Below are 17,970 nucleotides of genomic sequence, written 5' to 3' on the forward strand. Positions count from 1 at the left end.
CCAGGGGGCCGGGAAATGCGGGAGAGTGCGGGAGCGTGGGGCTGGGAGCGACTGGGGTCTGAATATTTGGGAATGGGGCTGGCGGGCGACCTGAGAGCGCGTCTGGGCATTTGGCAAGAGCCCTGGTGGGTTTAGAGGGCGCCGAGGGCTGGAAATTTGGGACCTGGGGGTGCAGAGCCAGGAGACTGGGTGTTCGCAGTTGAGAGCTGGGGATCAGGACGGGTGTGTGGATATTTGGGGCTGGTTCAGTATGGGGGCTGGATTTGGGGTGCTGGGAGGTCTGTATTTGGAACTCGAGTTCAAGGCTGAGGGTCTTTAAATTGGGGTCTGGATAGTGGTGTGAGGTGTGAAAGGGGCTATGGGAAGGACATTTGGGCCAATTTTGGGGTCTGCACAACTTGGGGTACAGAGCGCAGGGCCAACCCTGACTTTCCAGGCGTGTCGTTCGGGGTCAGGCGGACACTGTGCCTGGCTGCCTGCTCCTCACTGTGTCTGTCCCTCCAGCGGCTGTGTCCACCCACCCGGCCCAGGATCTGTCCCTCTCGCTCTGTATCTCGCCTCGTGCAGCATCTCTATCTCTTTGGGCCCAACTCTTAGGCTGTCTCTCAGAATCGCCTTGCCTGTCTCCCTCTGCGCCTGTCTCAGCGTCTCTCTGTCTCTCCGTCTCTCTGTCTCTCACTATCTCTCGGTCTCTGTCTCCCCCAGCATCTCTGTCTCTGTCTCCCCCTCGCTGGTTTCCGCTCAGATTAAGCCGGGGACCTAATTCCAGGCCCAGGATCGAATTTTCTGGCAACAAAGGGAAATAGCGAATCGATCGGTCGCTCCGGAGATTAAGAGACAAGCGGCGCGCGGATCTATCACGGCTAAACGCCCCCTCCCCCGCCCGTCCCCCGCCCCGCCGGCCGCGGAGGCCCGACGCGCTCCGAATGGCCAAGCAGCCTCAGGAGCTCGGCCGCCGGGCCGCCGACAGCCGGGCCTGGCCGAGCCCAGAACTGCCCTAACTGTGTGCCCGGCTGAGGATGCGGCCGCCCGCGGGATGCGAGAGCGGGTGTGACCCGGGGGAGACCGGAGAGGGGAGTGGGTGAAACCCAGGCAGCAGACCACCCGAAGGCTCATGCTGAACACACCTGTGGCCTCAGGTAACACCTCTTACAGTGTCCACTCCTGTCACATCAGGGTTCCTCCTTCAGTCCCCACATCCGGACCTGCAGGTAACATTTCTCTCCTTACACCTGCCCCCTGCTGGTAGCACCTGTCCTCTGCACCTGTTCCCCTCATCGCCTCAGTGGATACCACCTATTTCCTCTCACCTGCCCCCTCCAGGTAACACTTGTGGCCTTTACACCTGCTCCAAAGACACCTATGATCTCTCAGACCTGAGCATGGGCTCCTCTTACCTGCCTGCCAGGTAATACCTATTCTCCCAAAGCTGCCCTTTCCACCTGAAGGCCGCGTCTGTATCATTTCATAGCACGTTGCCCCCTTCCTACCTGCGCCTACACCTCCCACCTGTCCCCCAAACTGTACGCACATACTTGTTTCTCACACATTCATGTTTCTTCACACCTGCCTCCCCTCAAGCAGGAGCTGTTTGCCATATATTCACACACTCACACACACACACACACCTTCCTTTGCACATAGTATTCACACGTGCATCCTCCCTCCGGCATGTTCTCCAGTAGCAGTTGTCCTCTCCCCGTTCCTGGCTCTCACCGGACCGCTCCCTGGCAATGCCAATGTGTCTGCCCTCTCACCTGTCCTTCCAGAAGCACTTCCCACACACGTGTCACCAAGAACACACCTGCTTCACACCACCCTCTCTGCCTGTGCCTCGCTCCCTCACACTCCCATTGTTTTACACAAACACACACACTTCCAGAGGATTCCTGGCCCTGTCTTTACCACTTGTCTTTTCAGGTGACTCATCCCAGGTAACACCTGCACCAATCCGGTGTCTCTCTCCTGCCGTGGTCTCTCACAGCCCTTGTCCTCTGAAAATCACCCCTGTCCACCTGCACACTGGCCGCTCGCCTTGTGTCTGACTCCTCACTGTTTCTGTCTCGCTGTCTTTCACAGCACAACACCACTTCCCACACACACAGTTTGGGGCAGGAAATCTGCCCTTGGGCACAGGTATCGGCCTCACCTGTATACCTGTTTCCCCATCTCTGCCCCTCAGGTGCTGCCTGCCTACTTCTTTCCCCACGTACCTCATAGCTCATGTTGCTCACTTCCTCTCTCCTGCTGCACAAGGTCACACCAGTGTCTCCACACACCTGCCTCTTCCTCACCTGTCTCCCTCAGGCACCATCACCTGCTCGGGTACCACGCTCACTCGTTTCCTCAGCAGATGGGTACTGAGCAGTCCACACTGCCCTCCATAACCTCTCCGCTTTGCATGTCTTCACCTGGTCTCTGCCCGAACCCTGGCCTCCCGTCCTGTCCCCACAGAGAACAGCTGCTCCTGGTCACACTTCTGCCCCACAGACAGGCACCTGACTCCCGACACCGGGTCCCCCTCTGTCCTCCTCCCCCACATCCGTGTAACCCTTGTCCCTTCATAGCTTTTTCAAACCTTGTGTACCCATAAGCACCTTGTCTCAGCTATGCTGACCTTCACTACCTGCTCGTGCAACCTGCCACTCCCACACCGTAGGAGACCAACCTCCGGATCCCTCACACCTGTCTCCAGCCTGCTCCCCTCTGCAAACTCGTGTCTCTTTTCACAGAGCGTGTCCCCAGCCATCTTCTCCTCAAGGAGCACCTTTTCAGGGAGCATAAGCGACACCTGCAGCATTTGTTCCACCTGCTACCCCTGTTCCCAGCCGCCCACACACCTGCCCGCTGCATCGTGCAGAATCCCCTGTGTCCGAGGTTCTCAGACCTCAGCGTGTCAGAAACACGGAGGGCTTGTTGCAGCACAGAGGCGGGCCTCCCCGGAGGTTCTGGTGCAGCTGGTGGGTGCAGCCCGAGACCCTGCATTCCTAACACCCTCCCTGCCGCCGCCGCCGCCGCCGCCGCCGCCGCGTGGCCCACTCCTAGAGGAGCACCTGCTCACGGCACCCTGCCAGCTGCCACTCTTCTCAGTTCTTCACATCCACTGTCTCATTTCCTCCTCACAGGACCCTTACGAGGTGGTGCTTACTCTTCTCCCCATTTTACAGAGAAGGAAACTGAGCCCAGAGCAATGGGGTCATTTCTTTGACGTCTCAGAAACTGGTAGATAGTGGAGATTTGAGTCAAACTGAGGCCATCTGACTTCAGTCATCCAGGTGTTCTTGCCTCCCACACCTGCCTAGCTGCTGACCCTCCTCTGAAGACTCTGTCCACCTAGTCACGGGGGCCACGCTTGCGTCTCCATCGCCTGCCAGCTCTCCAACACCTCAGCCTGACACTCTCCCTCCCTCCTGCCCTGGGACACGCCTCGCCTCCCTGCTGTCACACCTGCCGCTGTCCCACACTGACTCCAGGAAGCTTGTCATCCGAATTCTCACTCCCGCCTGCTCCCCGCCCCGGCCTCATGGGGCCAACACAGCCACCTGCCACCACGCACCTGTCTCCCAGACACACCCTGGTCTCCGGAACTAGCCACCTCTTTACCCGCTCGTGCTTCCCATGTGTCCATCTGCCTTTATCCCCTTCCTCTGTCTCCCTCTGCCCATCTCTGGATCTGAGTCTCGTTTTCTGTGTCTCTGGCTCTCTTCCTCCCTCCCAGTCTCCCTGTCTCGTCGCTGTCTGTCTCTTTTTCGCTGTCTCTGTATCTCTTCCTATCTCTTTATAGCCCTCTGACTCTCCTCCCGGCACTCTCTGTCTGTCTCCTTCCTCTTCTCTGTCCCTTGCTGTCTTCTCTGACGTTGCAAATATCGGGGGACTTGAAGCTGTACTGAGCCCTATTTGAGTCCAGGCGTCAACATTCACCCCTATGAAACTTTGGCCAAGTTACTTGCCCTGTCTGAGCCTCAGTTTCCACATCTGTGAAATGGGCATCATGACAGTTGCTACCTCCCAGGTCGTGGTGAGGATGAGGTGCTGAGGGCAGTGAGAGGACCCAGGCTAGATAGGGGTTGGTCTCCCTTCTGTGGGTCCCTCTCTGTTCCTGTCTCTTTCCAAGGGCTGTAGCCCCCACCCTGGCTGTCAGTGGGAGTGTGTGGTGGGGGGGGGAATGGAGAGAGAGGTGGGCAGAGGCATCCCGGCCGCCGAGGCCTGGGCATGGGACCAGTGTGGGGCTGGGGACAGGGATCGATCCACTCGGCGGCAGTGCGCGGGCCAGGATTGCATCTTGTCACAATAATTTATTGCTCTCATCCCGTCTGATCGATGGCGCTGAATTAGCACCGTGCGATGCCCCTGGAGCCCCAAGCCTCCCCAAGCCCCCTGGACCTGGCCCTTCTCTGGCCCCGTGGGATCCCCACAGCCAAGGCACCCAGTTCCAGCCGGCCCAGACCCACACCTGGGCCTGGTGGGTGCTCGGCCCTGCCCTCGGTCTGCTGTTTCCCTGTCCCCCTGTCTCTTCCCCTTCTCACTGCCCCACTTTTTACCCCTCATGTTTGCCTTCCTGGGCCCTTGACCCCATGGATCTGTTCCTCGTTTTCTCTCAGTCACCCACTCCTCCCTCATTTTCAAGCCCATGTCTTCATCCATTTAATTCCCTGTTCCTCGCTGCTTCTGTGTCCGTCTCCCATCTGCCTGTCCCCCTGGTTCTCTGCTCCATTCCTATCTGCCCGGCCCTGTCTCTCTGCTCCCTTGTCCCAAGTCTTGCTGCCCCACCTCCATTTCTGTCCCCTGTTCCCTGGCTTTCTGGCTCCTCTGACTCACCATCCCTCTCTTTCTGTTTCCCGGCCTTGCTCCATTTCGTCTGAATTCCATTTAAACAATTTTCCTGAGCACATACTTGGCACCAAGCCCCGTGAGCAGGACACACAGCGCCGTCCCTTGGCCATCCCAGCCCGTGCTCAGCCGCTGTCTCCGGTGGACGGCGGAAGGCGTGGGCTCAGAAGGTCCAGCCGGGGCAGCCTGGTGGGCCTGGGGCTGGGGATGAGGAGGGGAGAGAGGTGGGATTGAGGGAGAACTTGTGTTGGGAAGAGGTGAGGGTTCAGGATGAGGCAGGTTTGGGTGTGGGAATGGGACCATGTGGAGGTGAGGAGGGGGGAGGGGGCTTGGAGTTGGGGTGGTAGCCCTGAGCTGACAGCCCCCCAGGACTGCTGAAGGGCCCTGAACCCACCCTGAGATCAGCCCGCCTGCCCTCTCAGGCCTTCCCCACCCTCCCGCCTGCCCCCTGCAGCTGCGGCTCTGCCTCATCCACTCCTTTGCCTCGCCCTAATCCCTCAATTTTCCGCATCTCTGCCCCCTCCTCTTCTTCCCCCCTGACCCCGGGTCTCTCCAGCAGCTCTCTCCCCGTCACCTCCGGCGCTTTAATTCACTTTGTCAAGCCTCTCTGACTCAACGCCTCTTCCAGGGGCCCCTGACTTGGGTCTCCCGCCTCTGTCTCTGCCTCTATCTCTGTCTCTGCCCCTCTGTCCCTCTCCCTCCATCGCTCTCTCTCCCTCTCTGTGTCTCTCTCCCTCTCTGTGTCTCTCTCCCTCCCTGGGTGTCTCTCTCCCTCTCTGTGTCTCTCTCCCTCCCTGGGTGTCTCTCTCCCTCTCTGTGTCTCTCTCCCTCTCTGTGTCTCTCTCCCTCTCTGTGTCTCTCTCCCTCCCTGGGTGTCTCTCTCTCTCTCTCTGTGTCTCTGGCCCTCCCTGGGTGTCTCTCTCCCTCTCTGTGTCTCTGGCCCTCCCTGGGTGTCTCTCTCTCTGTGTGTCTCTGGCCCTCCCTGGGTGTCTCTCTCTCTCTGTGTCTCTGGCCCTCCCTGGGTGTCTCTCTCCCTCTCTGTGTCTCTGGCCCTCCCTGGGTGTCTCTCCCTCCCTGGGTGTCTCTCCCTCCCTGGGTGTCTCTCCCTCTCTGTGTCTCTGGCCCTCCCTGGGTGTCTCTCTCTCTCTCTGTGTCTCTGGCCCTCCCTGGGTGTCTCTCTCCCTCTGTGTCTCTGGCCCTCCCTGGGTGTCTCTCTCTCTCTCTGTGTCTCTGGCCCTCCCTGGGTGTCTCTCTCCCTCTCTGTGTCTCTGGCCCTCCCTGGGTGTCTCTCTCTCTCTGTGTCTCTGGCCCTCCCTGGGTGTCTCTCTCTCTCTGTGTCTCTGGCCCTCCCTGGGTGTCTCTCTCCCTCTCTGTGTCTCTGGCCCTCCCTGGGTGTCTCTCCCTCCCTGGGTGTCTCTCCCTCCCTGGGTGTCTCTCCCTCTCTGTGTCTCTGGCCCTCCCTGGGTGTCTCTCTCTCTCTGTGTCTCTGGCCCTCCCTGGGTGTCTCTCTCTCTCTCTGTGTCTCTGGCCCTCCCTGGGTGTCTCTCTCTCTCTGTGTCTCTGGCCCTCCCTGGGTGTCTCTCTCTCTCTGTGTCTCTGGCCCTCCCTGGGTGTCTCTCTCTCTCTGTGTCTCTGGCTCTCCCTGGGTGTCTCTCTCCCTCTCTGTGTCTCTGGCCCTCCCTGGGTGTCTCTCTCTCTCTGTGTCTCTGGCCCTCCCTGGGTGTCTCTCTCTCTCTGTGTCTCTGGCCCTCCCTGGGTGTCTCTCCCTCTCTGTGTCTCTGGCCCTCCCTGGGTGTCTCTCTCTCTCTGTGTCTCTGGCCCTCCCTGGGTGTCTCTCTCTCTCTGTGTCTCTGGCCCTCCCTGGGTGTCTCTCCTGTCTTCCCCTTGCTCCCGGCACGTCCTCCCTCTCTGGACCTCTGGAGGGCGGGGCAGGGCTCCCCATGCAGAGGTTGGAGGAGCAGCCTGGGTCCGCATAGCAGCTTCCTTCGCTCGCCCCCCTCTCGTCTCTCCCAGCCTCCTCTCCCAGCGCTGTTTGGTAGGCGGGGTGCGTGGCACTGCGGCTCCCACCTCCCTGGGGACGCTCTCTCACCACCCCCACTGACACCGCTCTGCGTGCTGGCCACAGCCCCAGGGACATCCGTGCAGAGCCTGGGACTCAGGGAGGAGACCCACCGCCCAGACAGATGCCTGCTAGAGGGAGAGGCTGGGAGTGGGTGGGCATGAGGTCCCCATATCTGCCCTGGTTTGGTGCCTCCTAACCACCCTAAACCCGTGCCACAGACTCGCCCTCTGGCTGGGAGCCTGTGCCTCGCCATCTGTCTCACTGTCCCTCAGTCTGTCCTGCACGACGCAGCCTTGGCAGAGGTTCCCGTGTACGTGCGTGTGTGTTGTGTGTGTAAGCTATGGCGACTGTCTCTGTGTGTGTCTGTGATGTGTGACGCTACATATGCGTGTGGGTGGGTCTCGGCTGTCTCTTCGTGTGACTGTGACTTGTGGAGACGTGTGTGTTCCTGGGTGATCTGGGTGACTGGCCTGTGTGCCTCGTAAAGCCATGCGTGTCGTGTTTGTGAGCGCGTGTGTGACAGTGTGAGTGTCTGGTGTGACGTTCCCCAGTCAGGTGGCCAGGCCGGGCAGCCCACGGCCTGAGGGCCAGGAGTCGGGCTTTGTCGGGGAGCCAAGGAAGGCCTGAGTGCTGCCGCCCCAATGGGACCCCAGGAGCCCGGCTGGGGTGGGTGTGAGGAACCCAGTGGGGAACTGCCCTGGGAAAAGGCCACAAAAATCCCCCCAAATCTGTGACCCGAGACTGGCGTGTGAGCTCGTGTGGCAGTGTGTTTGTGACAAGGCGTTGCTGTTGTGTCTCTGAGCCTGCGGGCATGTGTCTGAGTCTCGGATCAGACGTGCACGTGTGCGTGTGCGTGTGTGTAGTCATTTTGGGGAGCGGAATGTCACGGGCTGGGGAAGGAGGGCCAGCTCCTGAGACCCGAGTGAATGATGCTGTGTGACCAGCCAAAGACTGGAGGCCGTGCGTGTGGTTGTGTATGTGTGTGTGTGGCTGTTGGCGGGTGCACGTGTGTGCTCCGTGTGTGAGCTGATGCCTGTGATGTGTGGGGCTGAGTTTCTGTGCTAACGTGTGTGGTGCCTCTGTGTGTGTTCTGTGTGCCTGGGTGCGGATGAGCCAGCTATCAAATGAACCAGCCTGTTGTGGGGAGCGGGGGGAGACAGGGTGTGGCCTGGAGAGAAGTAGTGAGAGGTGTGTGTGTGTGTGTGTGTGTGTGTGTGTGTGCGTGTGTACGCGTGCGCCTATCCCAGGCACCCTCCCCCAGGGTTGGGCCAGAGCATTTGGTTGATGTGAGCAGGAGTAGGAGTGGGGGTGCCTTCAGGGGGTGTGGTTGTGTAAGTCCTGGCAGGAAAGCCCCCGTCACCTTCCTGACCCTGTCCTCCCCTGTGATGGTCTGCGTTTGTGTACCCACGGACATGGCCGTAATCTATACGGACTGGTGTGCGTGTGAGCGTGCACACGTACGGAGTGTGACAGCAGGCAGCCAGGCCGCACGTGGTGTGGGAAGTGTGCCCACTGGTGGGTGTCTGGAGAGAGTGTGTGCAGCGGGCTCCACTGTGTGTCTCTACTGTGTGCACGGCATGTCCTGCAGGGTGTCTGGCGTAGGGAGGGGTGTGCCCCCCAGGTGGGTACAGGCCGCGTGTCAGGCTGTATGTGTGTGTGTCCAGGCGTAATGTGTGTGCCTGTTGGTGTGTGTGTACGTGTGGGGGCGGCGGAGGGAGAAGGGTCTTGGGCCGCATCTCTCTCCTCTTTAGACAGAGCCCTGGAGAAGATATGAAATTTAAAAAAAAAATCAATTTTCATTCCACTTGTGCAGATTGTGTTAAGGGGAGCTGGGGGCTGGGTGAGGGATGAAGGGGCTGGGGAGGGGGTGAGGCCCGAGGCGGCTCCCGAGGCGGCCGGAGCAGCTTAGAGAAATCAAAACAACTGGTTAAACCCCAGCCCGGGGCCCCAGTGATGGGAGGCGTAGAGAGACACGGAGAGACAGAGAAGGACAGAGAGAGACGGAGACGCCCAGAGACAGAGACAAGGAACAGAGACACTGGGAACAGGCATCCATCTGGAGAAGCGGCAGCCAGAGCGATGGAGCCGCAGGACCATCGGTGAGAGACGCCGATACCTTGTGGGGTCTGAGGGGCCAAGAGACCTGTCTCTGGAGAGACAGCACCAGAAGCAGGCCTGAGACAGGGCACAGCTCACATGCGTGGGCACACATGCGGAGATGTGCACACCTCACACACACACGCACACAGAGACTACACACCTTACATGCCTGCGTGTGCACGCAGAGGCTGCACACCTTACATGCCTGTGTGTGCACGCAGAGGCTGCACACCTTACATGCCTGTGTGTGCATGCAGAGACTGCACACCTTACATGCCTGTGCACGCACAGAGACCACAAACCTTACATGCCTGTGCGTGTGCACAGAGCCTGCACAGCTTACATGTATGTGTGCACATGCAGAGACTGCACACATGTGTGCACACACAGAGACATGCTGGAGAATGGTGGGATAGATGGATGGACAGGCAGACAGCTGGGCAAATGGCAGCAGGAGCAACGGGATCCCAGGTGGGGTTCCTTCTGAGTGTCCACCCCATCCCAATGCAGCCCCTCACCCAGACAGCCAGTGGGGGTGAGTGCCACTGTGCAGACAGTCCGTGTGTGTGGTGTGTGCATGTGCATCTCGTCTTCATGTGATGCAGCACATGCGCATGCAGGGTCTCTAGTGCTTGCCTGTGTGACTGTGTGCTTGCCTGTCACTGTGTGACTGGCTGTGCTGGTGCGTGCCCGGGGCCTGGGTATGTCTGTTTCCGTGTGGCGTTGTGTCACTTAGGTCTGTGTGTTTGCATTGCTTGTGGACCTTGGTGTGCAGTTATGTCTGTCAGTGTGTGTCTGTCTGTGACTTGGGATTGTGTGTCTTTGTTTCTGTGTGAATGTCTGTGATCATGATGTGTGACTATTTTGACAATCATGTCTGTGAGTTGTGTTTGACATAAGGCACGTGTGCCTGAGTTGCTGTGTGGGTCTAAGTGATGCGTGTTGGTTGTAACAGTCTTTGTGCATATGATTTTGTTGACTCGTGCATCACACATCTGAGTGGTGTGTTGTGTGACATTGTGGTGTGTGCTGCTTTGCTGACCTGTGTCTGAGTGGTGTGTTGTGTGACGTTGTGGTGTGTGCTGCTTTACTGACCTGTGTCTGTGTGTTGTGTTGTGTTGTGTTGTGTGACGTTGTGTGACATTGTGGTGTGTGCTGCTTTACTGACCTGTGTCTGTGTGTTGTGTTGTGTGACATTGTGGTGTGTGCTGCTTTGCTGACCCGTGTCTGTGTGTTGTGTTGTGTTGTGTGACATTGTGGTGTGTGCTGCTTTGCTGACCCGTGTCTGTGTTGTGCTGTGTGACGTTGTGGTGTGTGTGCCTGGGTTGGTGTGTGGGTCTGTGATCTGCTTGGCAGGGAGAGGAGGAAGGCAGCTGTAGCCTGCCCAGCCCCTCTCTAACTGCTGTGTGCACATGCACACGCACACGCACACGCACACGCACACACACATTCGGTGCCGTGGCTGCGGGCGGTGGAGATGGGGGTGGGGGGTGGAGGAAGCAAAATAAAATTAAAAATTAAAGCTTGCCCGGAGTCCCCATCCGCACAGCGGCCATGGGGAGCTGCAGGGGGAGCAGCTCCCCCTCCACAGCCACCCTGGCTGGGGCTGTCTGTCTGTCTGTCCGTGTAGCTGTCCTACTGGACCCCTGCCCGGCCCCACAGCCCTGGCCCAAAGGCCCCACTCTCTCCATCGGTCGGTCGATCAGTGATCAATGGGGCCAGGAGGGCGCCAGGGGCAGGGCGAGATCAAAGGGGCCCCAAGAGATGGACACGGGGACGGAAACAGAGACACGGAGACAGACAGAGCCGTGGAGACAGACAGAGACAGGAGATGGGATGGGGATGGAGAGATGTGGAGACCAGAGACATGAAGGCAAAGCGACGTGGAGACACAGCTGGGGGGGAGGCATGATCCAGGGACCGAGGCACGGGGATCCGGAGACTCAGGACTGCAAACCCGGACAGTTCGGCAAAAACGAAGGGAAGGGGGCAGGATGGGAGGAGGCAGGGACCGGTCCGGTGGGCGACAGGGCAGAGGCGGGAGACAGAGACCAGAGAAGTGGCAGGCAGAGACCACGAGATGGCAGAGACATGTGAGAGAGACAGCGGCGGGGGGTGGGGGGGAGCGTGGGAGCAGGGCCTGGAGCGCCGATCCCACGGCTCCTCGTTATAACGTGTCCGGAGGAGGCGGCGGGGAGTTGAAAGCATCGGGAAGAGAAATCAAAACCAACACGGAAATGAGAGGGGCCAATGGGGGGGGGGGATAGGGCGGGGGAAGGAGGGAGGGGACCCGGAGAGGCAGAGAGAGCTGGGGATGTGGGAGAGGTGGACAGGGAGAGGTGCGGAGTCGGGGTGATGGAGAGAGATGGGGAGACAAATGGGAGGGAAATGAAGAGAGAAACAGACAGGGACAGGGTGGGGGCAGAGACAGCGAGATCGGAGAGTTAGAGGTAGAGAGAAGGAGGAAAAGAGGTGGTGTAGAGAGAGGGAGCGAGAGAGACGGAGAGATGGAAGAACTGGGGAGATAGGGAGAGAGACGGAGGGGTTGGGGACGGGCGTGGAAGACAGAAATAGGGCAAAGGATTGAGTGGAGGCAGAGAGACCAAGAGAGATGGGGAGAAACAGTGACAGGGAGAGAGACACCACAGGTTGAGGAGAGACGAGGAAAGAGAGAAGAGAGAGAGAATTGGGAGGAGACAGAAGGAAAGAGACCGAGTGAGGAGAGAGATAAAGAGGGAGACGAAAGAGGAAGTTGGGCAGAGGGAGACCCTGAGGGGCAGATGAGGTGGGGTGGGGGCTGGCCCAGAGGGGCCTGAGCAGGAGGGGATGTGTGGGAGGGGCCTCAGTAGACTGGCCATGGGTTGGGGTGAGGGTGTGAGAGTGACTGGACAAGTCTGGGGGGAGTGAGCTATCTGACAAGTCCTGTCTGATGTCCACGGGGGAGGTGGGCTTAGGGGGGGCAGGGTGCCTGTGGGTTTCTGAGGGACATGTAAGATCTTTGGGGAGCAGTGGGGTGTTTTAAGAGGATTGGTGTATTTAAGGGTATGCGGGCTGTCTAAGGGGGGTGCCTGGGTGGTGGGGTGTCTGAGGGGTGGGGCTGCCAGAAGGGGAAGGTCTGAGAGAGGGGCAAGGAGGGGTGGGGTGCCTTAGGGAGAGGAGGTATCTGAGGAGGGGTGTCTGCGGGAGGGGTCTGAGCGGGAGGACCCGTCTGAGTGGAGGCAGAGCTAACGGGAAGGAGTGCCTGAGGGGGAGGCAGATCTAAGGAGGAAGAGGCGCCTGGGAAGCAGGTCCAGGTGGGGGTGAGCCGCAGGTTGCAGGAGGGTGTCTGGGGGGCACATGCAGGCGCTGGGTTGCTCTGTGTGGGTGGGCGGGGGGCAGGGCTGGCCTGTCCGCTCCCAGCCCGTGGGGCAGCACCCGCCCTGGCCAGCTCCGGGCAGACTGAGGAGAGGGGTGGGGGTCAGCGGGGGGCGGGGTGGGGGTGAGGTTCAAAGAGAGAGAGACCTGGGGCAGCCACAGAGAGACAGAGGGAGAGGCCAGGCGCGATTCGGGACGCAGGGACGGCGGCAGAGACTGTGCGGGGCGGCGGGCGGGCTGGTGCGAGCGGCGCGTGTGAGCAAGTGAATGGTGAGGAGCCAGGAGGGAGGCTGGGAGCACCCCGTGCTGAGTGCTCCGGGCAGAGAAGGGAGGCGGCCGGGAGGGAAGGATCTCGGCACAGGGTCAGGGAAAGGGACCGGACGAGGGGCAGAGAGGTGCCAGGTGGGGGGGAAAGGCGGCTGGCAGGTCTCTCGCTGACCCGTCTGTCTCTCCGCCCGCCCTGTGCTGTCCCGCGTGTCTGTCCCGGCCTCTCTGCAGGGCTGGCTCCACCATGGACTGTAGCTGCGTCTCCGACCTGCTCTTCGCCCCGCCTGCCCTGCCGGCTCTCTGGACCCCTGGTAACTGGCCTGGCCCCTCCCCCCGCCCCAGCCCTCAGGCCTTCCCAGCGGCCCCTCCCGGTATCGCCCTCTGCTCCCGCTCCCTCCCGGGTCTCTGTCAGTCTCCTGAATCCAATTCCTTAATGACAAACTTGGCTAAAAACTTCACAGCCAGATGTCCCTGCCACCTGCCTGTGGGGTGTGAGGGTCTTTGGGAGGGTGGGTGAGGTGTTGAGGTCCGAGAGGCACAGGGATTGAGGGTCCTGAGGTCCCAGGGTTTGCTGAGCACAGCTCAGCCTTCTGTCACCAGGGACCTGCGGGCAGGGAGAAGCGGGGGACTGCCTCAGGGTGAACCCCTCCGCCTGGCCCTTACCGGCCTGTGGCATGGCCTGTGGCATTCCTAATGGGGTCCCCGTGTGAGGGTGGGAGGCCCTGGGCCTCGGTGTTGGGTCCCTTTCTTGCACAGACACTGATGGAGTGAGGGGGGGCGGGACCAGAGGCCCATAGGCCAGGGGCTGTGGACAAGGGACAGACAGGATCATCCAGACAGGGGCTTGGAGACCGGCCCAGCCGCCGGAGCCCTGGGAGGACGGCTGCTCAGAAGGCTGCTCAGGATGGGGACGTGGACAGTAAGACCGACTTGGGTGTGATTTGAGTCCAAGTCACACGCCCCACAGATGAGCAGTGTGCGCGCGCACGCGTGTGTGTGTGTGTGTGTGTGTGTGTGTGTGTTTGTGCAGACCGAGACCTGTGCCTGGTTATTTGGGGCTGTGGAGTGTCACACTTGAGTGTTTCTGGAAGAAGGGCCACTGGGATTGTGTGTGTGTGTGTATGTGTGTGTGTGTGTGTGAGAGAGAGAGAGCTGGTGTGCCTCCTTGTGCTGCACAGCTGAGGCTGCCTGGGTGGCTCCGGGCGGGGCGTGTCGCATTTCTGTGGCACGTCTAGTGTGTCTACATTTTAGGATTGGGGTGGGTGTCTGCCAGCTTGCCGAGTGCACCTGCCTCAGTGAGTGAAGCCCCTTCGCCTGGTCCTTACCGGCCAGTGGCATGGCCTTGGCATTCCTAATGGGGGTCCCGGTGCTGAGGGTGGGCGGCCCCAGGCCTCGCCTCAGTGCTGGGGCTGTGTGTGTGTGTGTTGGTGGGGGGTGGTTCTTGCATCTGTGCCACTGAGTGTGACTGAGTGTTGGAGGCTGTCTGTCAGTCTGTGTCCTGTGCTGAAGTGCTGGGTCCTCTCTCTGGGTGTGTGTGTGTGTGTGTGTGTGTGTGTGTGTCCTGTGCTGAAGTGCTGGGTCCTCTGTGTGTGTGTGTGTGCGTGTGTGCGTGTGTGTGTCCTGTGCTGAAGTGCTGGGTCCTCTCTCTGGGTGTGTGTGTGTGTGCGTGTGTGTGTCCTGTTCTGAAGTGCTGGGTCCTCTGTGTGTGTGTGTGTGTGTGTGCGTGTGTGTGTCCTGTGCTGAAGTGCTGGGTCCTCTCTCTGGGTGTGTGTGTGTGTGTGTGTGTGTGTGTGTGTGTCCTGTGCTGAAGTGCTGGGTCCTCTCTCTGGGTGTGTGTGTGTGCACGCGCGTGCCTGTGTGTCAGCAGGCACCACACATTTGAGGACATGCATTTGAGGACAGGTGTGTTTCTGGGTTGTGTTGTGTGTGGCCAGTTGCGTTGTCACCTTTGGGTTGTGCGTGTGTCTGTGATAGTCGCGTCCCCACTAGGATACGTTCTGGGTGTGGAATGGGCCAGACGCCCTGTGTTGATGGAGCCCTTGGTCTGAGGTGGGAAAAACCCCACATGGAGTTGAGAGAAAACTCTCCCTTTGGGGAGGAAACTGCCTGGGCTTCCGGTCCCGGCCTCAGGGAGGGCCGTGGTGCCCGGTGCACACACCAGGCCGCCTGGACCGGCCTTGCTCCTCCTCGCCTCCCGCCCCTGAGACCCTAATGAGCCAGAGAGGGAAGGACGGCCCCGGGACCACACAGCAGTGGACACAGGCTGGTTTCCCAGCTCGGCGTCGCCTCCCTCACCCCATTCCTTCTTGCACGGCTCTCAGCTCTCTATAGGCCAATTCTGCCTGTCTTTTGTGTGTTTTTTCCTGCCTTGTTTTAATGCCAGGGCCTGGGGTCTCTGAGGAAGGGAAAGTGGATAGAGAATGTGGCCCAGGAATGAGTATAGCATCTGGGGCTTCCTGGATGGTGAGGCTGAGGGGTGAGCAAGCACATTCCATTTTCCCCCAGCGTCTGGGCTATTTGGACAACGGGGTGCAGGATGCCATTGGAGTGTGGAAAGCAGAGTGAGCTGTGGGTGCTGAGTGTGGGTGCCTGGGGGGGGGGGCTGTTGTCATGGTGTCACCCTGTGTGTGCCTGTCAGGTTGACACGTCTGTCTTGATGCTGCCTCACTGTCTCCCCCACCCTCTGTTGTGTTTGGATCTTTGGGGTCCTGTGTTTGTCGCCTGGTTGTGTTGCAGTTCTGAGGAGACGTGTAATTGTGTGTTGGGATGAGTGTGCAGTGCTGGGTGTCTGGTGTGGCACACTGTGCTGGTGTGCTGTGCCCAGGAGTGTGCCAGGCGGGTGCATCTGTGTCCCACGGTGCAGCTGGTGCCCTCGAGGGGGAGTGGACGTTTGTGTGACAGGGGCACAGTGTGGGTATCTGCAGACACACTGCTCTCCGACCGGCAGCATGGATGCAGGGAGGGAACCCAGTGGCGAGAAAGGCATAAATACATGACATAGAGATGTGTGCGCAGGCCCAGCCTGGATGTGCCAGGGTGGGGTGGGCCGCGAGGGGAGCTTTGGGGAGAGATGGAACAGGGACTGCACAGGGAGGCGGGAGCCGGCAGGCAAGGGGCTGAGAAAGCAGACCAGAGACCTTGGGAGCAGGCCAGGGGGAGAGGGTTAATGCCTTCCCTGCAGGCTGGCCCTGCCCACAGCCAAGGACAGGAAACTGGGCCTCCTACCCTCCACCCCAGGACGCTGAACCTGGGAGAGTTGTGCCAAGACAGAGACCTGATGCTGAGTTCTCGCCCATTATTGGGAGTTTGGGGACTCGAGAGCCAGTGGGGCATGGAGAGTAGGAATTCAGTCCCTAAAGATGCCTGAGGCTGGGCAGCTGCTCATCTGGGGAGGGTGGGGTGCCTCCTGGGGTCTAAGCAGGGCCACTCCTCCTGCTGTCCCCAGGGTTTGCCTTCCCGGATTGGGCCTACAAGCCGGAGTCGTCGCCTGGCTCAAGGCAGATCCAGCTGTGGCACTTCATCCTGGAGCTGCTGCAGAAGGAGGAGTACCAGGGTGTCATCGCCTGGCAGGGGGACTACGGGGAATTTGTCATCAAGGACCCCGACGAGGTGGCCCGGCTCTGGGGCATCCGCAAGTGCAAGCCCCACATGAACTACGACAAGCTGAGCCGGGCTCTGCGGTGAGGGCTGCGGCCTCTCCCCTCCTCCCCTCGTGGTCCCTCTGGGCCCTCCTGGGAGCTTCTCCTGGACTCCCAGGCAGAACCCCTGATCGCGGCCAGGGCTCTCCTCGGGTCTAGTGCGTCCCCGAGTGGAAGGCAGGCGAGGAGGAAGGGCCCACACTCTGGGCTCTGAGCCACACAGGCAGGACCCCGGCCCTGCCTCAGCCCGCCTTGCTCTGGGACCGTGGTCAGGGGGCTTGTTTCCCCAGCTGTGCTCTGTGGCTGGCAGAGCATGGGCCCGGGACCCTCCCTCCACCCCTTCTCCCTCTCCCCACAGCTACTACTACAACAAGCGGATTCTCCACAAGACCAAAGGCAAGAGGTTCACCTACAAGTTCAACTTCAGCAAAGTTGTGCTGGTCAATTACCCGCTGCTGGACGTGGCGGCAGCCACCACAGGCTCCCCGCTCTTGCTGAGCCCTGGTCCCTTTGCGGGGGGCCCGGGGCCAGATGCTCCTCCCCTCACCCCCGAGGTGAGTTGGGATGCGGGGGTCTCAGAACTGGAGCATTTGGTGTCCCCCAAGCCATGGAGCCCCTGGGGAGGCCTGGCCAGTCTGAGCAGCACCGCCTCCCTCACCGCCCCCTCCAGACCCTGCAGACCCTGTTCTCTGCCCCACGCCTGGGAGAGCCGGGGGCCCGGGCTCCCCTGTTCACCCCCGAGACGGACAAACTGCGTCTGGACAGCCCTTTCCCATTCCTGGGCTCTGGTAAGGGCCTGGGTCCCAGGGGTGCTGGGAGGGGGATGCTGCAGCTTTAGGGAAGAGGATGGGCAAAGAGAGGGAGGAGACAGGATGCAGGAAGGAGGCGGGGCGGCAAGGCTGGTGTGTGTGTGTGTGTGTGTGTGTGTGTGTGTGTGTGTGTTTAAAAGCTGGAGAGGGATTTGCGGGGAGGGAAACTGGAAAGGGGGCTGGGCTGGGAGAAGGGCTCTCAGGGGCATTGAAGGACTGGGAAGCCTCATGAGGGTGGGGGGACAGGTGTGGGGGGGACAGTGCAGGGGCCACAGTAGGTGGGTGGCACCCTTTGCTCAAGCCCAGGCAGGCAGCCCTGACTGGAGTAATGGCCCGGCCCGATGCACCCCGTGTCCCCAGGTGCCACCGGCTATTCCAAGCCCCCTGGTCTGCTGGGCCCTTACAGCCGAGCCTTCCCGGAGTACCCCTGGAACTTCAACCCGTACCTCGCCGGCCCCTTCCCCAAGCTGCCCGCTTCTCTCTACCCGCCCCACTTCTACCCCAGCCCCCTGGCCAGCTCACTGGGCCATCTGCCCTCGGCAGGGGCAGGGGGAGGCCCCACAGCTGGACCCCTCCTGGCTGCCGCAGGGGAGGGCCTGGGCCCCGAGCGCCCCTCCGGCCTGGCAGCGGCCCCCCGCCTGGCACTGCCGGGGGCCGGGGGTCCAGAGACCACGCTGGGAGGGAAGGAGGACAGCGACTCGGAGCTGGAGATCACGGACGTCAGCGGCTGCAGCTCTGACAGTGAGGGTGACGAAGGCCTCCCCGTGCCCCCCAAGCCCAAGGCGGGCAAAGGAGGGCTTGGCAGCTGAGCCAGCGTGGGGGATGGGTTCTGCTGGGGAAGGGACCAGGGCCACTGCCTGTGCAGCCTCTCCGTGTCTGGTTTGCCCTCGATGTCCTGCCAGAGGCCAGG

At 60.7% G+C, this 17,970-nt stretch overlaps 1 protein-coding gene across 1 annotated transcript; it reads left to right on the top strand.

The window, feature by feature from the left end:
* Positions 1-12,857: 12,857 nt before the first annotated feature.
* Positions 12,858-17,963, top strand: ERFL (ETS repressor factor like; the record flags this gene model as incomplete). Its single annotated transcript, XM_081108667.1, has 5 exons — positions 12,858-12,924; positions 16,059-16,293; positions 16,610-16,805; positions 16,922-17,039; positions 17,421-17,963. The coding sequence occupies 5 exons, from the start codon at positions 12,858-12,860 to the stop codon at positions 17,867-17,869; spliced, it is 1,065 nt and encodes a 354-aa protein (XP_080964793.1). The 3' UTR covers positions 17,870-17,963.
* Positions 17,964-17,970: the final 7 nt, after the last annotated feature.

Source organism: Myotis nattereri (genome assembly GCF_964212035.1).
Source record: "Myotis nattereri genome assembly, chromosome: 15".
Lineage (NCBI taxonomy): Eukaryota > Metazoa > Chordata > Mammalia > Chiroptera > Vespertilionidae > Myotis > Myotis nattereri.